Source organism: Sphaeramia orbicularis, chromosome 15, assembly GCF_902148855.1.
Source record: "Sphaeramia orbicularis chromosome 15, fSphaOr1.1, whole genome shotgun sequence".
NCBI classification, from domain to species: Eukaryota; Metazoa; Chordata; class Actinopteri; order Kurtiformes; family Apogonidae; genus Sphaeramia; species Sphaeramia orbicularis.
Window position 1 is genome coordinate 47,874,749 of NC_043971.1, and position 17,350 is coordinate 47,892,098.

The following is a 17,350-nucleotide window of genomic DNA, read 5'->3' on the forward strand; positions in this document are numbered from 1 at the left end:
GTTTCAGCCATTTCCGCGTTGTGTTTGTTTCATCCATATATGGTACGGTTGTGGCTGCGGAAACCTCCCTTTCCCACAATGCACGTCGCGACAAAACTCCAAAGATGCTCAAGTTACCTCCCGGCTCTGTTTGCAAACACATGGTTTGTTTATAGTGGATGGCACTAAGAAATTGTTCACCATAATGCAAGAGATTCAGGTGAGTAATCACAGAAAGACTTACAGAATCGTGATACTTAGGCTATGACTGAGGTTTTACAGATTTGATGAAAAATTGGTCACGAAAGTCTCCCGCACTTTTAACATCAGATGTCTTTTTAGAATGCATCCATAGTCTCCCTAGTGACCATGGAGACACTATGATCTTCTACAGCACTGATTCACCATTAAAACCCATGAAGTTGGACAAATAACAGTGGCTGGACATACTTGTTATTATGTAGAATTTTTTTTTTTTCTGAAAAGTCATGTTTTCCTCAGTTTTCTCTGTTGTGATATAATAACTGTTGAAGGTAATGAGCTTTGACTAACACTACATGGTCAAAAAAGTAAAAAATAGGAAAATATCAGATTTTTCACTGAAAATTTTCAAAATGCAGATATTCATATAAATGATAATGATGATATCGCTTGACAATGTAGAGAGAAATTCCTTTGGACATCACCACAGAAAATTGTTCTGGGTCTTTATGGGTTAATGGAGTGATTTTCCATGTCACTGTTTTTTTTTTGTTGTTGTTGTTGTTTTTTTCTAATACCCAGTTTTGTTTTATTTTTTTCCTAAAAAGCAGCATTACAGAATCACTAAAAACCAGGACAGCACATGATTTCTGTATGTTAAGGTGGCTTTAACCTTGACTATGATGAAAGCCTAAAGGCCTCACATTGGTCCCTGTAAGTGCAGAGGACGTGGTGTTTGCTTAATGAGTATTTACAGAATAAATATAAAATTAGTAGAGTTAATGAAAGGAATTATGAATGACTTTTTAATCCAAAGGAAAAACTAAATATTAATTATGGCACAGAAGAAGAGCTGTCAAACTCCAGTGAAGTGTGATCCAGACCACCATAGCCATTCATCTTCTTCAGTTTCATGTGGTCTACATGGGTCAGGCACTGGGTCTCTGGGATGGCCTCTTTCTTAGAGAACATCCGGCTGATCTCCAGGAATGTCTTATTTTTAGTCTCTGGGATGACAGCGTAGACGTAGACAGCTACTGAGAAGCAGACGCTGGAAAACACCAAGTAGCAGTAAGAGCCTGCAGACATCTGTATGTTGGATAGAAAGACAAGTTTTAAGACACTCAGACTGAAAACTGAACAATTTTACCTTGTTTACAGTCATATGATGAATCATATAGAGATAGAGCAAATGTCTAATGTTCCACTAGTGGGACTGTGCAGTCTATGTGGTGCAAGGTTTTTTTTTTTATTGTATCCACTGTGATGTTAATGTAGTTTATATATATATATATATATATATATATATATATATATATATATATATATATATATATATATATATATATATGTGTGTGTGTGTGTGTGTGTGTGTGTGTGTGTGTGTATATATATATATATATATATATATATATATATATATATATATATATATATATATATATATATATATGCAGGGTGGGGAAGCAAAATTTACAATGAACATTTAGTTGTTTTTTCTCAGCAGGCACTACGTCAATTGTTTTGAAACCAAACATATATTGATGTCATAATCATACCTAACACTATTATCCATACCTTTTCAGAAACTTTTGCCCATATGAGTAATCAGGAACGCAAACGTCAAAGAGTGTGTGATTTGCTGAATGCACTCGTCACACCAAAGGAGAGTTCAAAAATAGTTGGAGTGTCCATAAAGACTGTTTATAATGGAAAGAAGAGAATGACTATGAGCAAAACTATTACGAGAAAGTCTGGAAGATACTATTAAAGAAGAATGGGAGAAGTTGTCACCCGAATATTTGAGGAACACTTGCACAAGTTTCAGGAAGCGTGTGAAGGCAGTTATTGAGAAAGAAGGAGGACACATAGAATAAAAACATTTTCTATTATGTAAATTTTCTTGTGGCAAATAAATTCTCATGACTTTCAATAAACTAATTGGTCATACACTGTCTTTCAATCCCTGCCTCAAAATATTGTAAATTTTGCTTCCCCTTTGCTTTGCTTAGTAGTAGAAATCTGTCATGTATTCTTTTATTCATTTTTGCATTTTTATTACTTTTCATGTAGAAAAGCAAAAAAGGGAACAGGACGATGGAGTTCCCGACCAGCTGTCCTGGATCTGTCATATCAGTACTTGGACTCTTGTATGTTTTGTCTGTCTTGTGTGTCATTTCCTGTTTTATTTTGTTAATCCTCCTCTTGTGTCATGTCTGGTGTCTTTGCTTCCTCTCCCTGATTGTTTCACCTGTGTTGATTACCTGTCTCCGCCCTGATTTGTTCCACCTGTGTCTCATTGTCTTCCCTCCCTTCTGTGTATATAAGTCCTGTGTTTTCCCCTGTCCTGTGCCAGTTCGTATTCCTTCCTTGTGTTGTGTATACTTACCAGTGATTCTCTGAACCTGTTCGTCTGCCTGTCTGTTCGTTCCTGACCCGGTTTGTTCCTTGTCTTCTGAGCCTGCCTGATCCCTGTCTGTACCTCTGCCTGATTCTGCCTCACTGGTTTTCGACTTTTGCCTGGACTCACGGTTAGTGCTTTGCTTTATCCCCATGTACCGTTGCCTGTTTTCTGGATCCTCTGTGTATGACCTGGTCTGTCCCCTGACTCTCCTCTGTTTCCTCCTAGTCGGGTTACCCTCGTGTGCTCCCGACCCGGGCAGAGAGTTTCCCTTGCTGGTCTCGGACGCCGTGACGAATTCACACAGTCTGACCTGCGAAGACTCCTTAACGAAACCTTTTTGTGAACTGTTAATTTTGTCCGTGTTTAATAAACACTCTTTAACTTTATTCCTGTCTGTTGGTTGTGCATTTGGGTCCAAGTCTTGTGTCACTGGTTCTAACAGGATCAGCTGGTCCAGAAGCCCACAACCTTTCACACATGTTTATTTCCTTTTCAATCTCAAGGCACCTTGTTTTGTTTTTGTTTGGGTTTTTTTGCACATTTTATTTTGTTTCAATTTTTAATTTAAAAAAAAATCTAACCCAATATTGTCTGTTCATTTACAAGGCATCAATTATAAGTAGAGTATAAGTACTTTTTTAAGTAATATGCAGTCAAATTAAATGCAGGCATTTGAGTAAATCTGTATGACTTATGGGTTGAACCTTGACAATATCTATAAAACTATAGAAATGAAAAAGAACCATCCATCCATCCATTTTCTACCATTTTTAAATAGAAATTAAGGATGTAATGTACAGGGTGGGGAAGCAAAATTTACAATATTTTGAGGCAGGGATTGAAAGACAGTGTATGACCAATTAGTTTATTGAAAGTCATGAAAATTTATTTGCCACAAGAAAATTTACATAACAGAAAATGTTTTTATTCTATGTGTCCTCCTCCTTTCTCAATAACTGCCTTCACACGCTTCCTGAAACTTGCGCAAGTGTTCCTCAAATATTCGGGTGACAACTTCTCCCATTCTTCTTTAATAGTATCTTCCAGACTTTCTCGTAATAGTTTTGCTCATAGTCATTCTCTTCTTTACATTATAAACAGTCTTTATGGACACTCCAACTATTTTTGAACTCTCCTTTGGTGTGACGAGTGCATTCAGCAAATCACACACTCTTTGACGTTTGCTTTCCTGATTACTCATATGGGCAAAAGTTTCTGAAAAGGTATGGATAATAGTGTTAGGTATGATTATGACATCAATATATGTTTGGTTTCAAAACAATTGACGTAGTGCCTGCTGAGAAAAAACAACTAAATGTTCATTGTAAATTTTGCTTCCCCACCCTGTAATGATGGTTAACGTCATTTAAAATTTATTCCAGATGGATTAAGTGATTCAACAACCAGCAAAATGTAAAACCCAACCCGTCCACTTAAAGTACTGTGTCATTTTATTGAACTAGAGCTTAGTTTGTGAATGTATATGAACTGTACTGCAGTTTCTTTTATTGCTCCCTCATACATCATCAACCTGATTTGAATAAATTACCCTGAACTTTGGGGTGCGATGGAAATACAATTGCCAGGAATTCTTTTACCCAAATAAGTTCCTGGTAAATAAGTTCCTGGTAATAAATTTCCTGGGATCTTGGTGGAAAAGGGCCTATTGATGGCAATTGGTACCAGCAATGGCACTGGGAATGAAGTAGCAGACAGTTGCCCTTCTCAACCCCATTAGTAAATTATTACTAGAGACATTATTAACGGCTTACTAATATATAAACAATGTGTTAATTAATGCTGAGTAGTGCAGACATAACTAATACTACATAACTAATTACATTATTCAACTTTTATTAATGCTTAATAATTTATTAACTAAATCTGAGTAGTAAATATTTATTAACAGCTTATTAATACATTAACTAACTAGCATTACCTAATGCTAGGTAAAAAATAATAATGACTGATAATATACTATTAAACAGTGTTACATTTTATAATATAATATAATATAATATAATATAATATAATATAATATGAAGCCTTTTTGGAAAAAAGGAAAAGACTTTTCAAAAATTGAGCCAAAGAAAATGTAAATGGTATTTCTACCATTTATATTTTCTACTAGCCATTTCTGATGTCCTGTGTCCCTATCGTCACTTTACACAAACTAGCGTGACCCACTTGTAGAAAAGGGAAGACAAAGCCCACAGTGAAGTTGGAGAGCCAGTTCAGTGATCCTCCCACAATATAAGCTGCAGGACGGTGGGATTGTTTGAACAGTTCTGCAGTGATCAGAAAGGGCACCCCGGCTAGAACAGAAAAACAGAAACACACAAAACACTACATCAACCAATCAATCAACCAACCAATCAATCAATCAATCAATCAATCAATCAATCAACCAACCAATCAATCAATCAACCTTTATTTATAGAGCACTTTTTCATATAATGAAATGTAGAACAAAGTGCTTTACATATAAAATCAGTGCACCCCACCACCACCACTCACACACATGCACACACACATACACGTACACACACAAACACACGCACATACACCCTACCGCCCATGTATCTAATGTTAATACCCATAAATAATAAAACAAAAAGAAATAGATAAGGAAATAAAGGACAGAAACAGGCTGAGCACGGGGGACCATAAAACAACAGAGAGGAGGCGCTATCACAGGGAGCCTACAGCACTGAAAGAAAATATATGGGGGCTCAGGGGGTCACTGAAGAAGAGTCTACCAGAGACTGCGTGGAAAAGAAAAGAGCATGTTTCATGATGCTGAGCTGTTAACAGGAGGGATCTGACAAACTTCCAAATACCAAACTTACGAAAAATATACCAGTAGTACGAATAGTTTTTATATTAATAAAGTTTTTCTAATGACTGCATGGGTCATATGTGCATTTCTTTTTCCTGAAGCAGTGACATTGTTAAGGTGGTAGACATTTCAGATCACTCAGCAGATATAAGTCAGTGTTGGATTTAACAGAAAATGACTAAGACTCAACAAGTCTTTGTCTGATTAATACAAAATTATGATGAAGATTGTCTTATGTACTGTCTGAAGAAGTCCTTTAACCCTATAAGGACTACCTTTGGGTCCAATCAAGCAAAAGTGAACAGCAACATGAAAAAGTAAATTTGCACACATCATTTATCAAGTGGGCTCATTTTGTCACTAAAGATCTCTCTATTTTATGGAACTGTTATCCTTTTTAAAATACCACTTACACAGTACAGGAGAAGTTCCGAACCTTCTGCTAGGCTGCATTAAATTAACAAAAAAACATGCAAAAGTCTGTCTATTACTTTGAGAAATTAAAATTCTGAATGATGACTTTTGTGAATTCATACATTAGTCACAATTAAAAAGACTATCTGTGAACTGTTACCGATAAATGACTCTTTATTACCTCTGCCAGGAGGTATTGTGATCACTTTGCTTTGTGTGTTTCTTGTTTGCGTGTTTGTTTGTTTGTTTGTTTGTTACCAACTTTACGGGAAAACTATTACAACCATCTTTACCAAATTTTACCCACAGATAGGCCTAGGCCCTGGGACGAACCCATAAAATTTTTGGCCAAGTAGGCCAAAGTTTAAGGTCACAGCAAGGTCACAAAATCTCAAATTTTCCTATCTCTCATCATTGACCAATTTTTGAAAATTCATAAAAAAATCAAAATGACTCCGATCAGCCTCCAATTTGATACACCCGTAACTTATAACAATATCTTGTATCTGGTACAAAATTGTCCACATGCAGTTTGGAATGTAGACTCTGTGGACATTTCAATTTAACATGGAAAATCCTATTTACGACACATTTTTCATTATAACTCAACAGATATTGATTGGAATTTAATATAATATGACATACACGTGAGTGGTACCAAGCTTCAACTTTTTCCGTTGTATGGAACAACCTTGAAACTGTTTAATTTAAAAAGAAATAGTCGATCCACACATGCACACCATTCGGGGTGCTTGGTGGAGGTTTTTGTTCTCTGAACACTTGTTTGTAATTTACCTATATCAGTATGGACCACCCCAAGTTATAAATAACACTGTGTTAGTATTAAATACATTAAATAAAGCACTGTGATTATGTCTGGTTGGTTATTTTAAGAAATAGTCAACATTTTGGGTGATGCATACAATGGTAGAGTCGTCCACGTGTTACCACATTCTCAGGTCAAAAAACAGACTTTTCAATATTTTACTCCAGAATTTATTTTCAGCACAGTTGAACATAATATCTAAAAGGTTTTGACCTACTTGACATCAATTTGTGTCGAGAACCGCATGTTTTGAATGTTTGGGTAAAGCTTACAAAATTGATGTCCATTTCAAGTCCATGTGTTACCAAGCAGTAATTTGACATTTTTCACCGAAAAATTTTATCTCCCCAAAGTTTGTTATACATAAGGTTAAAAGTGCTTAGAAATACCTACTAAAATATGTATACTACATGCATATTAGTCACTCTGCTTACATAACAGAGACTGTTGAACACGAAATGTGTCCATGTGTTACTGCTTGATCGGACCTCTTTATAACAGGCTGTCTAGATTTCTTTATGTGATTTTTGCAATGAAAGCGTCAGAAAATGTCATTTTGGCCAATTCTTTGGCACCTTTTTTCAGAAAGAACTTAATTTTCAATATGTGGCCATTAATAATCATTGTTATATGTTATAAATGCTTAAATGAGTGTGTAATAGTAAAAGAATAAATAAATAACTTGAAGTTTTTAAATCGTATTTAGTATGAAAAACAACTGTAAATGTGCGTAAAAAAAACTTTATGAAATTATAGAAATACAATTTTTTACATCTGTCACCTGTCCGCAGACAGACCTGTCCACAGACGGACCTATCCACAGACGGCCCTGACCATGGACGCACAGTAGGAACAGGCAGTTTGGACTTTTTTTTTTTTACACTGTTTTCTTCATCATGTCTTGTTCTTACTGTTGTTTGCTGTGTTGTTGTGATTTACCTTGATTTTTACTGAGTTTGGCTGTGTTTTTTCTGCATTTTTCTGCTGTTTTTGGTTTGTTTGTTTTTTTTCTGTCATGTTTTCTGTTTTCTTTGATTCCGAATGCTTTACACAGAATTCTACAGTACGTACATAGATTGTGATCATGTAACTATCTCGAGGCAGAGCAGAGTGTCCTCTTTTTTGGAAATCAAAATATGGTCACATACATAAATATACATAAATATATCTATATAATATTTACAGCTAAAATACAACTATCCCCTGTAAAACTGTACTTGAATTTATAACTCTTGTGTTGTTGAACTAGCTCGTTAATTAAAAGAAATTGACCCTGTCACGAGGTTAAGCTGGGTGTTTTTATTTTTATTACATACATTAATTTACAGTGTTGAAGTTCAGTAACAATTCCTTTATGTATTTCTTGTACGTGGTTCCACACCTTTTTTGGCTCGTGACCCCATTAAATCATCACAAATTTCTGGCAACCCCAGACATTCAAAACAGAAACTTTTTTTTTTTTTTTACTGAAATTAATTTATTTTTGATCATGTAATTATGTGCTATACCATGTTGCAAATAAACATTAATTTTAGACGACATTTAGTCTATATAATGTATATTATTATGGATGGAGGCAGAAAAGCCAGGTGTAGATTACTGCACAAAGTGAGAATTTTATTTTCCTTGGTCAGGATATGTACAGTCAGTCCAGCTTGGATTTACAAGGCTGACAATTAATACTGAACAAACAATAACTCAAACTATGAATTATGAAAGAGCTGCAGCATCTGAAACATACCACAATGAACATTTGAAAGATAAACAGTACCACAGTGCTGCAGTTTCAGCTTCAGAGTTTGTCATGTCTTTTATGGATTGGGATTGTCTCTCTCAACACACCATATATTTTTATTAGTATGTTTTTGGGGGTTTTTTTATTTTCTTTTTTTCAGTTACTAGAAATTCCATGCAACCCTATTTGAATTCCAGGCGACCCCACGTGGGGTCCTGACCCCAAAACTGAAAAACACTGCCCTAATGTGTTATCTAACAATATAAAGCTCAGAATCTATGAATCAGCTTTCAGATGCCTTTTGAACTTTGGCTAAAAAGGGTGAACACTGAGAGAAGAACTTGCCTGGACCGATGCAGAAGCCAGCAATGATACCAACCACACAGCAGACACTGATGTAGCGCATAAATGATAAGTTAGTCTGTAAGGAGAAGAAATAGCACAAGTCAGTCCCATTCTATGATGAATGGTATTCTGCATCATACCTACTGTTATCCTGGTGAGTCTGGCAGTTACGTGAGGATTATGTTCTTATCCTGCCTTCATGTGCTATGGGAATTATGGTAAATACTGTTAACAAACTTGAAAACTACACATGAACACCACCTCATGTTGAATTTCCATTGGAGAACTGGGAAAAGTTTTTGATACACGAGCTGGTGAGATGAAAATAACCTTTGAACCTTTCAACATGACGGAGAGAGGGATTCATCACAAATAGTCAACAATGCCAATCGGAGAGTGATGTTTAGGTTAGAGGCGAGACTTCTAGTAGATACCAACTATTAACCCTTTGTGTGCCATAATCATTGACTAAACACTATGGACCTTGGTTGTATTGATAGTGGTTACATAGTAGTGGCTGGATATTAGTCGGAATGTGTCCCTAGCGTCCCTCCCTAATTCTACGCCCCTGGTGCCACTGATGCCGCGGCTACATGTATGGCAGGCAAAAACGTATTCTGGGAGTGACGAATTGTGATAGACTTGGCCTGCCATACATGTAGCCTGGGTGGCTGCCAGAATCCATGCCAGTGCCTTGATATGCGCCTGCTGTCTCTCTTGTAAAGGCTACTATACTATGTGTAAAGACTGACAGAGGACTCATTTGACTGATGTAATGTCTCAATTACGTTTCATATTGCCATGCCATCCTAATGGCATCTCAGCATAATGCATTCCTAATGTCAACAATAACAAGTCACTGTTTTTGTTTCTCAAACAATTTATTACCTGGTCATTTCGATGACCCACCTGCATACGGGCTAAGGTACTCTGAACAAACATGCATAACATTATTCAAATGTAGAGAATATTTGAAATGTCCGTGCTTACAATAAGTACAATTAAGTCAGCCAGACTTAGCTGAATCTTATGCCTCAGTCACAAATGCAATAATGAACGGCTACGAGCACCGAGCAAACGATTTATGGACCATTTCATATGACCTTCTTAGTGTGGACTTATAAGAATGGAGTGTTGATAGACCATTTCTAAGTTTGTAGCCAGATGGATGATCTTGTGCCATATTTTCTACAAACGCGCTTGGAAATCTCCTTTCGTAGGGCGCCCTAATGAATGCCTTAGGAACAACCTAAGAACATCGCATGACGTTTGTGGATCAGGAGACCATTCCAGAGACCCATGTTCCTGCAGTGGCCACAGGTAGGTCACAAGACCACATTACATTGTTATTAGGTGCCCCTTACGGCATTCACATGAACAGACAAACAGACAGAGATTCACATGGTGTTCTTAAGATGGACGTAAAGCATCTATAGGCAGACTATAGGCAGTAGTTCGTCATTCGTGTGTCATTCGTGACGTTCTTAGAGGGGGTCAAATACAAATTGACAAGACAGAGTGAACGATTAGACTCAAATGCACAGTGCAGAAGGAAAAGTGTTTTATTAACAGAAAAATAAACACGAAAAAACAACACAAAATCTGGAGGGAGATAATGGACACTCCACAGGGTAATGAGGATAAGGGTGATGGATGTGCACGACGGACAGTTAGGGTTAGGCACTTGGTGATGAATGGTTAGTGTTTTTAATGTTCAGTTCCCTCTATTATTCTTGTGTATCTTTGTTTTATTCTTATACCTCATCCTTCAAATTTCTTCATTTGATGTCTTATGATGATGAATTTTTAACAGTGCAGGTCAGTTTTCCCGCATATTTTACACTAATGTGTGATTCTGCATACACCATACATAAAACGCACATTTGCATTCTGAAACGCTTAATGTAAAAAAGCTTAATGTAGCTTAATGTCTGAAAACAGCTGGGATAGGCTCCAGAACCCCGCTGACCCTCTCCAGGATAAAGCAGTTCAGAAAATGAATGAATAAATGAACGAATGAATGATTGAATTTTTTGCACCTATGAAGAGGAAAAGTACCCCTCCATAAAAGTACAGATACATAAAAAATTTACTTAAGTACAGTAACAAAGTACTTTTACTTTGTTACATTCCACCACTGCCTTTTAGATTTACAAACGTCAGACATTTGTGATCAGAAATGTTCCTAGCTGTAGTTCAGCGGGAACTGGCAATCTGGATGCCAAAACACAACTGACTTCATGACTGGGAGATAGGTAATGGGTGGAGCATCAGACCAAAACACAAAATGACCACATAAACATTCCTTGTGGGCTGCCACTTAACTTTTTAAATGCGAATATTCTGGGTGGACTGCTACTGTCAGTAATATCAGTATTTGAAATGAACATGATTCCTGAATGTCTGGTGATATTCAGGGCCATTTTATGATTGCTTGGAATATTATTCTTGCATACAGCTCCTTTAAAAACAAGTCAAATACACCCACATACTTGTAAAATGAGGGCTAACGTGATCCCAGCGCTGCAGATGCCCATCATTGTAAAACCACCAATCATTAGAGGTCTCCTGCCCAGCTTCTCTATGGTGAAACACTGAGGGGAGACACAGTCAACATTTCTGACAACGTTTAAATAATCACTTCAAATGCAGAAACCTGGTTAAGAAAAAGTAAACCATCAGGAATCAGAATTAGTAAAAGCAAAAGAAATGTTAGTTTTAATTTAAACTCACTCCAATAAGTCCAGCAATGATTTCAATGATGCCGGTCCCTGCTGTGGTGTATTGGATCTCAGGTTTTGGGATACCAGCTTTTTCAAAGATGTCATTAGTATAGAACCAGATCTAGAATGGAAAAACAAGGATCTGTGAGTTGGTCAAAAACTCCATCTAATATGGTGTATCATGAGAGCAGTGGTGCATTTGTTTATCACAATATATGCACAGATATGACGTTAATACTAAGGAGCACTGTTCAGTAATTCATAAATGAATTTCATCACTGTTTGTTAGTGAATGTAAAATTAGATGGCTAGCGTCCATCACATTCCAGTGATGGAAATGCTACAGTAATACATTTACGGGAGTGAATATGGTTCATTCATTTTATTTGGACCCTCCAGTAAGTGTACTGGTGGTCAGTCTTTAGAAATCTTTAATATCTGTTTAGAGGTTTCTGATTGACTAGTGTGATTGACAGCTTGCTACTGAGTCAGAGCTTCTGACAAAAACTCAGTTACACTAACAAGATGGCCAAGAAAGACTCTTTCATGCAACCACTGTATGAAATGTTACCATGTGATATCCCCATCTCCATTGTTCTCTCTAACCATTACACTGTTTAATGTTTAACAATGCACCCACAATTTATAGGTGCAGTTTTTTTCACAGATTGGTTGAAACTGCCATCTTTTCTTGTAACAGACTCTGCCTCTAACACATTTGATGTGTCTTCTATGTTGTATTGTGAATAAAATATGGGTTTATGAGACTGAAATCTGTTTTTATTTCGATTTTACACAATGTACCACCTTTTTCAATACTGCGGTCGTATGGAATGTAGACATACTGTATCTTCATTCTCACAAGTAGGCTATTTCTGTTTCTGTTTTAAACAGCCTTTAGCTCCATTTGTAACATTTAATTTACCTCAGTCATCATCATTACCGTAGGCACCACACCAACAGAGTATTGAAACACATATGTGTTTTGTATTGTGTGTGAGGATGTCTTTTTTAGATGTTTAATCTTTGTCAGACTTTGTATGTAAATTGACGGACTGAATATCATATCAGGTTTTTAAACACTGGAGGGTTTTTGGTGTTTTTAATTTGCATTTCATTGTATTTTTAAGGCACTACTTGTGTCACACATACTTTGACTCAGAATGCAAAACATTATGTAGGAAAAAAGCAATGTTTTGTTTTTGTTTTTTTTGTTTTAGTTTTGTTTATTTTAGCATGAACAAAGGCATGAATCAATTATTAGCATGAAATGGATTTCCTGTGACAGTGATGGATCCTTCATCTTCTAGCCACTCTGTTTTGTATGAAACACCCAAATGATAAAGCTAATAAAGTGAAGGACACCATCTGGAACAGTATCATCATACCTGGTTGTCAAGATAGTGGGAAGTAACACTAACAGTAACATTGCTATGTGTGCTATGTTGAGAAAACAAACGTGAAACCATCGAATACTTGATACTTGAGAAAACTTTGTGTTAGACATTTGTAGCCTAAAAGATTTAATTACACTTGATGCTAACAGAGCAAAATTCCGGCTATGGAAACACTATACCTATGTACATATGTATGAGGGTTACGCGTTAATTAAACAGCCTCCTTGAATCAAAATCAGACATAGTAGCTTTAATGTGATTATATTTTTACAGTAAATTATAGCCACTTATTTTCATTCTTTGTGCATTTAAATAGTGAAATAGTTACACATGTGAATGAGTTCCTTACAGCATCGATGCCAGACAGCTGCATACCGATGTTGATGACCACCACACTGAGCACCTGCCAACGGACACTGTCGTCGAGCAACAGTCTCCATACCGACATCGTCTCCACAGACAACAGAGAGCGCTGTTCTTCCTGCATCTCCTCAATCTCTGCCTGAATGTTACATTTGGCCCTGTACCATTTTAAAGCTGACAGAGGTAGACAGAAAGCAGTATTGATATTATAAACACATCCCAGTTGATTTTTACAATTTGACTGGTTGATCTACAGTCGTGGTCAGAAGTATTAGGACTGATACAAATGCATCCTTTATTTAAATATAATTTATTTGTCAGTAACTGTCTTTGAAACCTATATAATTTTTCTAATAGTTTTTCAGTGTACCTCAGAAACACAAGTAAAATTAAAAGCAACAAATAAATAAATAACTTAAATAAACAAAATTTCTGTCACTCCCTGAACTTTTGGCCACAAATGTATTCATATAAATTATCTATTATCTGTCTGAATAAGCTTTGTTCGTATTGTGAGACTTATTAGCTTTGATACTTTCTTTGTTGCCCATCATAATTTTTTGATTTGTTTTTCCTGTTATTAATTTATACTGTAATTTATATCTTTAAAAGATGGGAAACCCAACACAGCCAACAAAATTAGTAGTAATAGTAGTAGTAGTAGTAGTAGTAGTAGTGGTAGTAGTAGTAGTATTATATCATTATAGAGTTTCAGGTGGGTGAAGCTCATAAGCACTTTAGTACATACTAGCTGAGGGACTGTATTTATGGATCCTAATGGTGTTCCAGTTGATTCATGTTTTGAGTTAACTCTTTTTTTTTTTTTTTTTTTTTCGTAGCAACTAACTGGTACCACAGCATATTTTGTAGCAGAAGTTGAGAACTAAAGGTAATGATTATGTGAATTCTCCTTTTGGAAAAATAAACACATCTACAGTATGTCGGTCCAAGTACGTTTGTTTTAGAGACGGTCTCATCAGCAATATTACACCAAAGAACACACCAAGGGCCAGACATTTAACCAACAGAGGACCAGTGCTACTTTTTTGGCAGTTCCCAAATGACTTTTTCCTCTATATTTAATTTTTCTTAAGTGATTTGTCACCATTTAGTCATCAGTCCCAAGGATTGGCGCCATTAAGATTTGAAAATATCTGGGGCTTAAAAAATAAATTTGCGACCGGGTCAGTTGGTGGTTGGTGGTGTATGTGTGAAAAGCTCATAAGACTCTATCCCTCTCTCTTTTTAATTTCACTCTGTAAAAAAAAAAAACAAAACGGTGTGCGCAGAGATCCGGGGCTACTGTCAAAACATCCAAGGCTTAAGCCCCAAATGCCCAGGTCTAATAACACACATGGTTTCAAGAATAAGTTACTTTAGTTTTGACTTCCACTAGTATAAAGCAACATATGTCCAAAGTCAGTCACACATCTGCCTTGAAATGACATGAGCGCTCATATAAATTAACTTAATGTCATTCACTTTTGTCACTGCCCTCAGGGAAACGTCAACTTCACAACCAACACACATATATTCTCATGTGGGGAAGCAGTATGAGTACTACTTCATATGAAATATGACAAGTAGTCTGGGCCAAATTAGTTGGTATCAGTACAGACACATGTGAAATTAACTCATCATTACACCACGAAATAAGAAAGACATGTACAATATGGCAATAATTAGAAACACCACAGCTGGCTACATGTGTAGCTCATACAGGCCAAAGAGCTGCAGCCTCTCACATGTCTTGTCAGAAGTCTTTCTTTCTTTTGAGAAATCAAATCAGGACACATTCTTTATTAAATACTTTCCTGTTTTTACACTTAATTATGCTCATCATCTACTACTACTACATCTACTTTCTCATAAAAAATAAATGTTTATTTGCAGCATTAATTTTTATTTTTATTTTCATCCTTGCACTGCTATGCTAAACATGTACCTGTTATTGTGGCATGGACGTTGTGCTTCTCAATCAGCAGATACCTGGGACTTTCTGGGAACCATGGTAACAGCATCAACTGGATGAAAGTAGGCACCACCACCACTGAAAGACAGAGGGGCCAGTGCTCTTCCTGTAAAAATGACAACATTGTTACAACATACTTACAGTGGCAAGAAAAATCTGTGTTTCCCCTTGGTCAGGGGTGGGCAACCTATGGCTTTTTATTTTCTGGCACTGAAGGTATTCATCTGTATATGCCACTGCAAAGAAAGCCTTCACATACCAGCCAATATCTGCTACACAATACAATGACACAATTCACTGTTTTCTTTAGTGTAGTCATGGCTGTAGCTGGCTATGAGGTGCAGACCTCTGTGATTTTTAAGAGCCAAAACTAAATCTGGGTGCTAAATATTCACCCAGAAATAAACAAATGAAGAATTCAAGCAATTAAAAACATCTCAGAGAAAAAGCATATTGTTAATTCAGTTAAACTGTATTATTGTGTCTTCTGTGCCTGTATCGTGCATGCGTGAGAGAGCAAGAACAGGAAAACCACGGAATAATGAGAGTGCGCAACTCGCAGACGTGAATGTGGATAGACACAGCATGGTAAGTATCAGTGGCGTCACTAGGCCTATTTTAGGGGGGCTAAAGCCCCCCTAAAATATTCTTAAGCCCCCCTAAATGATTTGGTGCTATTTATTAATTAGATAATTATTTTAATATTTTTTTAATAAAAAAGTTCTGAAAAATTTAATATAATGTGGCCAGAATATGAGTTTAAATAAATAATCATATAACCTGTCATTATTAACTTAAATATGATCATAAATCTGTCAGTTTCCCTTCACTTCATAGTGTAAGGTAGAGCCCCTTCAGTCCGTCGTTATCCAGTCCATTCCACTTGTCCATATAGAGCAGTGGTTCTCAACCTTTTTTCAGTGATGTACCCCCTGTGAAATATTTTTTTTAGCCAAGTACCCCCTTACCAGCACAAAGCATTTTTGGTTGAAAAAAATGACTTAAAACAGAGTGCTGTGCCATCAGTGTCTGATTTATTAAACTTTGGAACTCCATTTGTAGTGGTCTCTCTTGAACTATTTGGAAATAAAATAACTAAAAAAAGAAAGAAAGAATTAACTTAATTATAAATAAAGATTTGTGCACATAAAAATAATTATCAACATAAAGTGTCCTCCTTTGGGATCATAGTAAAGATCTGTTCTCAAAAACATAACATAACATAATAATCTTCAAGATACAGCCGGAATTTTGCCAGCTCTGGTTTGGCCTTGTTTGCCACTTGTTCCTCCGTGTTTTCAAAAGAATTACGCTTCAACCACGACTCCATTGTTTGAGTTTTCAAGTGATTGACAGGTGATGCTAGGTGGCATATGACAGGTTGGGTCGAACCATTCTGGTATGGGGGAGACTCTGGGTTTTTAGGATGATGAAATTGAACAGTCTGTTGAATAAAAATTCATTTTATGAACTTATATATTTTCCTGAAATATTTAATGAATTTAATAATTATTTTTTAAGGATTTTTGCTTGGATGCTACTTTTTAAATAAATTTTAAAATCTCACATACCCCCTGGAGTGCCTTCACGTACCCCCAGGGGTACGCGTACCCCCATTTGAGAACCACTGATATAGAGTACGCCCACATCACTGAAAATCCAGTCCACGTTTTCCCTGCAACCTTGCTTGCGCTCGTCTACCATTGTAGCGCATGTATCCCTTTTCCACCAAACTTGTTCCAGGGCTCGTTCAGAGCCGGTGCCTCTCACTTAGCACCAGTTCTTTGTGTTTCCACTGCCCAAGCACTGGCGAAACCAGTTCCAGGCAGGCACCAACTTTGAGCTGGGCTAAACCGGGGCCAGACAGCCAGTGCACTGAACTGGGACACAGCAGACATGGACTGGAGGCTTTGGATTGTGAATGGGTCTGTTCAAACAGCGGCAAATGATACTGGTAAGTTTTGTTTCTCAAATGCATGGTTAGTGGCTCTCAAAAAGTCGACTTTAGAGATTAAAGCGAGCTACAAATGTTACGGATGTTAAATTGCTAGTAGCTGGTATGCTAACAACAAGCTAACAATAACATTTCTGTGTTTTCTTCGAAACGCTGTTTCCTCGGTGGGTTGATAAAAGTCAGAACTGAACCCAGTAG

The 17,350-nt window shown here is 36.7% G+C and overlaps 1 protein-coding gene across 1 annotated transcript in view; it reads right to left on the reverse strand.

Annotated features, from left to right (window-relative positions):
* Positions 1 to 761: 761 nt before the first annotated feature.
* slc2a15a (solute carrier family 2 member 15a) overlaps positions 762 to 17,350 on the reverse strand; it is a 67,396-nt gene continuing 50,807 nt past the window's right edge. Inside the window, exons 6-12 of the mRNA XM_030156494.1 lie at positions 15,172 to 15,304; positions 13,213 to 13,400; positions 11,477 to 11,587; positions 11,236 to 11,337; positions 8,744 to 8,819; positions 4,772 to 4,899; positions 762 to 1,269 (exon numbers count right to left, since the gene is read on the reverse strand). Of these exons, the coding sequence (XP_030012354.1) occupies positions 1,015 to 1,269; positions 4,772 to 4,899; positions 8,744 to 8,819; positions 11,236 to 11,337; positions 11,477 to 11,587; positions 13,213 to 13,400; positions 15,172 to 15,304 (993 nt within the window). The 3' untranslated portion in view covers positions 762 to 1,014. The remainder of the gene's footprint in view (positions 1,270 to 4,771; positions 4,900 to 8,743; positions 8,820 to 11,235; positions 11,338 to 11,476; positions 11,588 to 13,212; positions 13,401 to 15,171; positions 15,305 to 17,350) is intronic.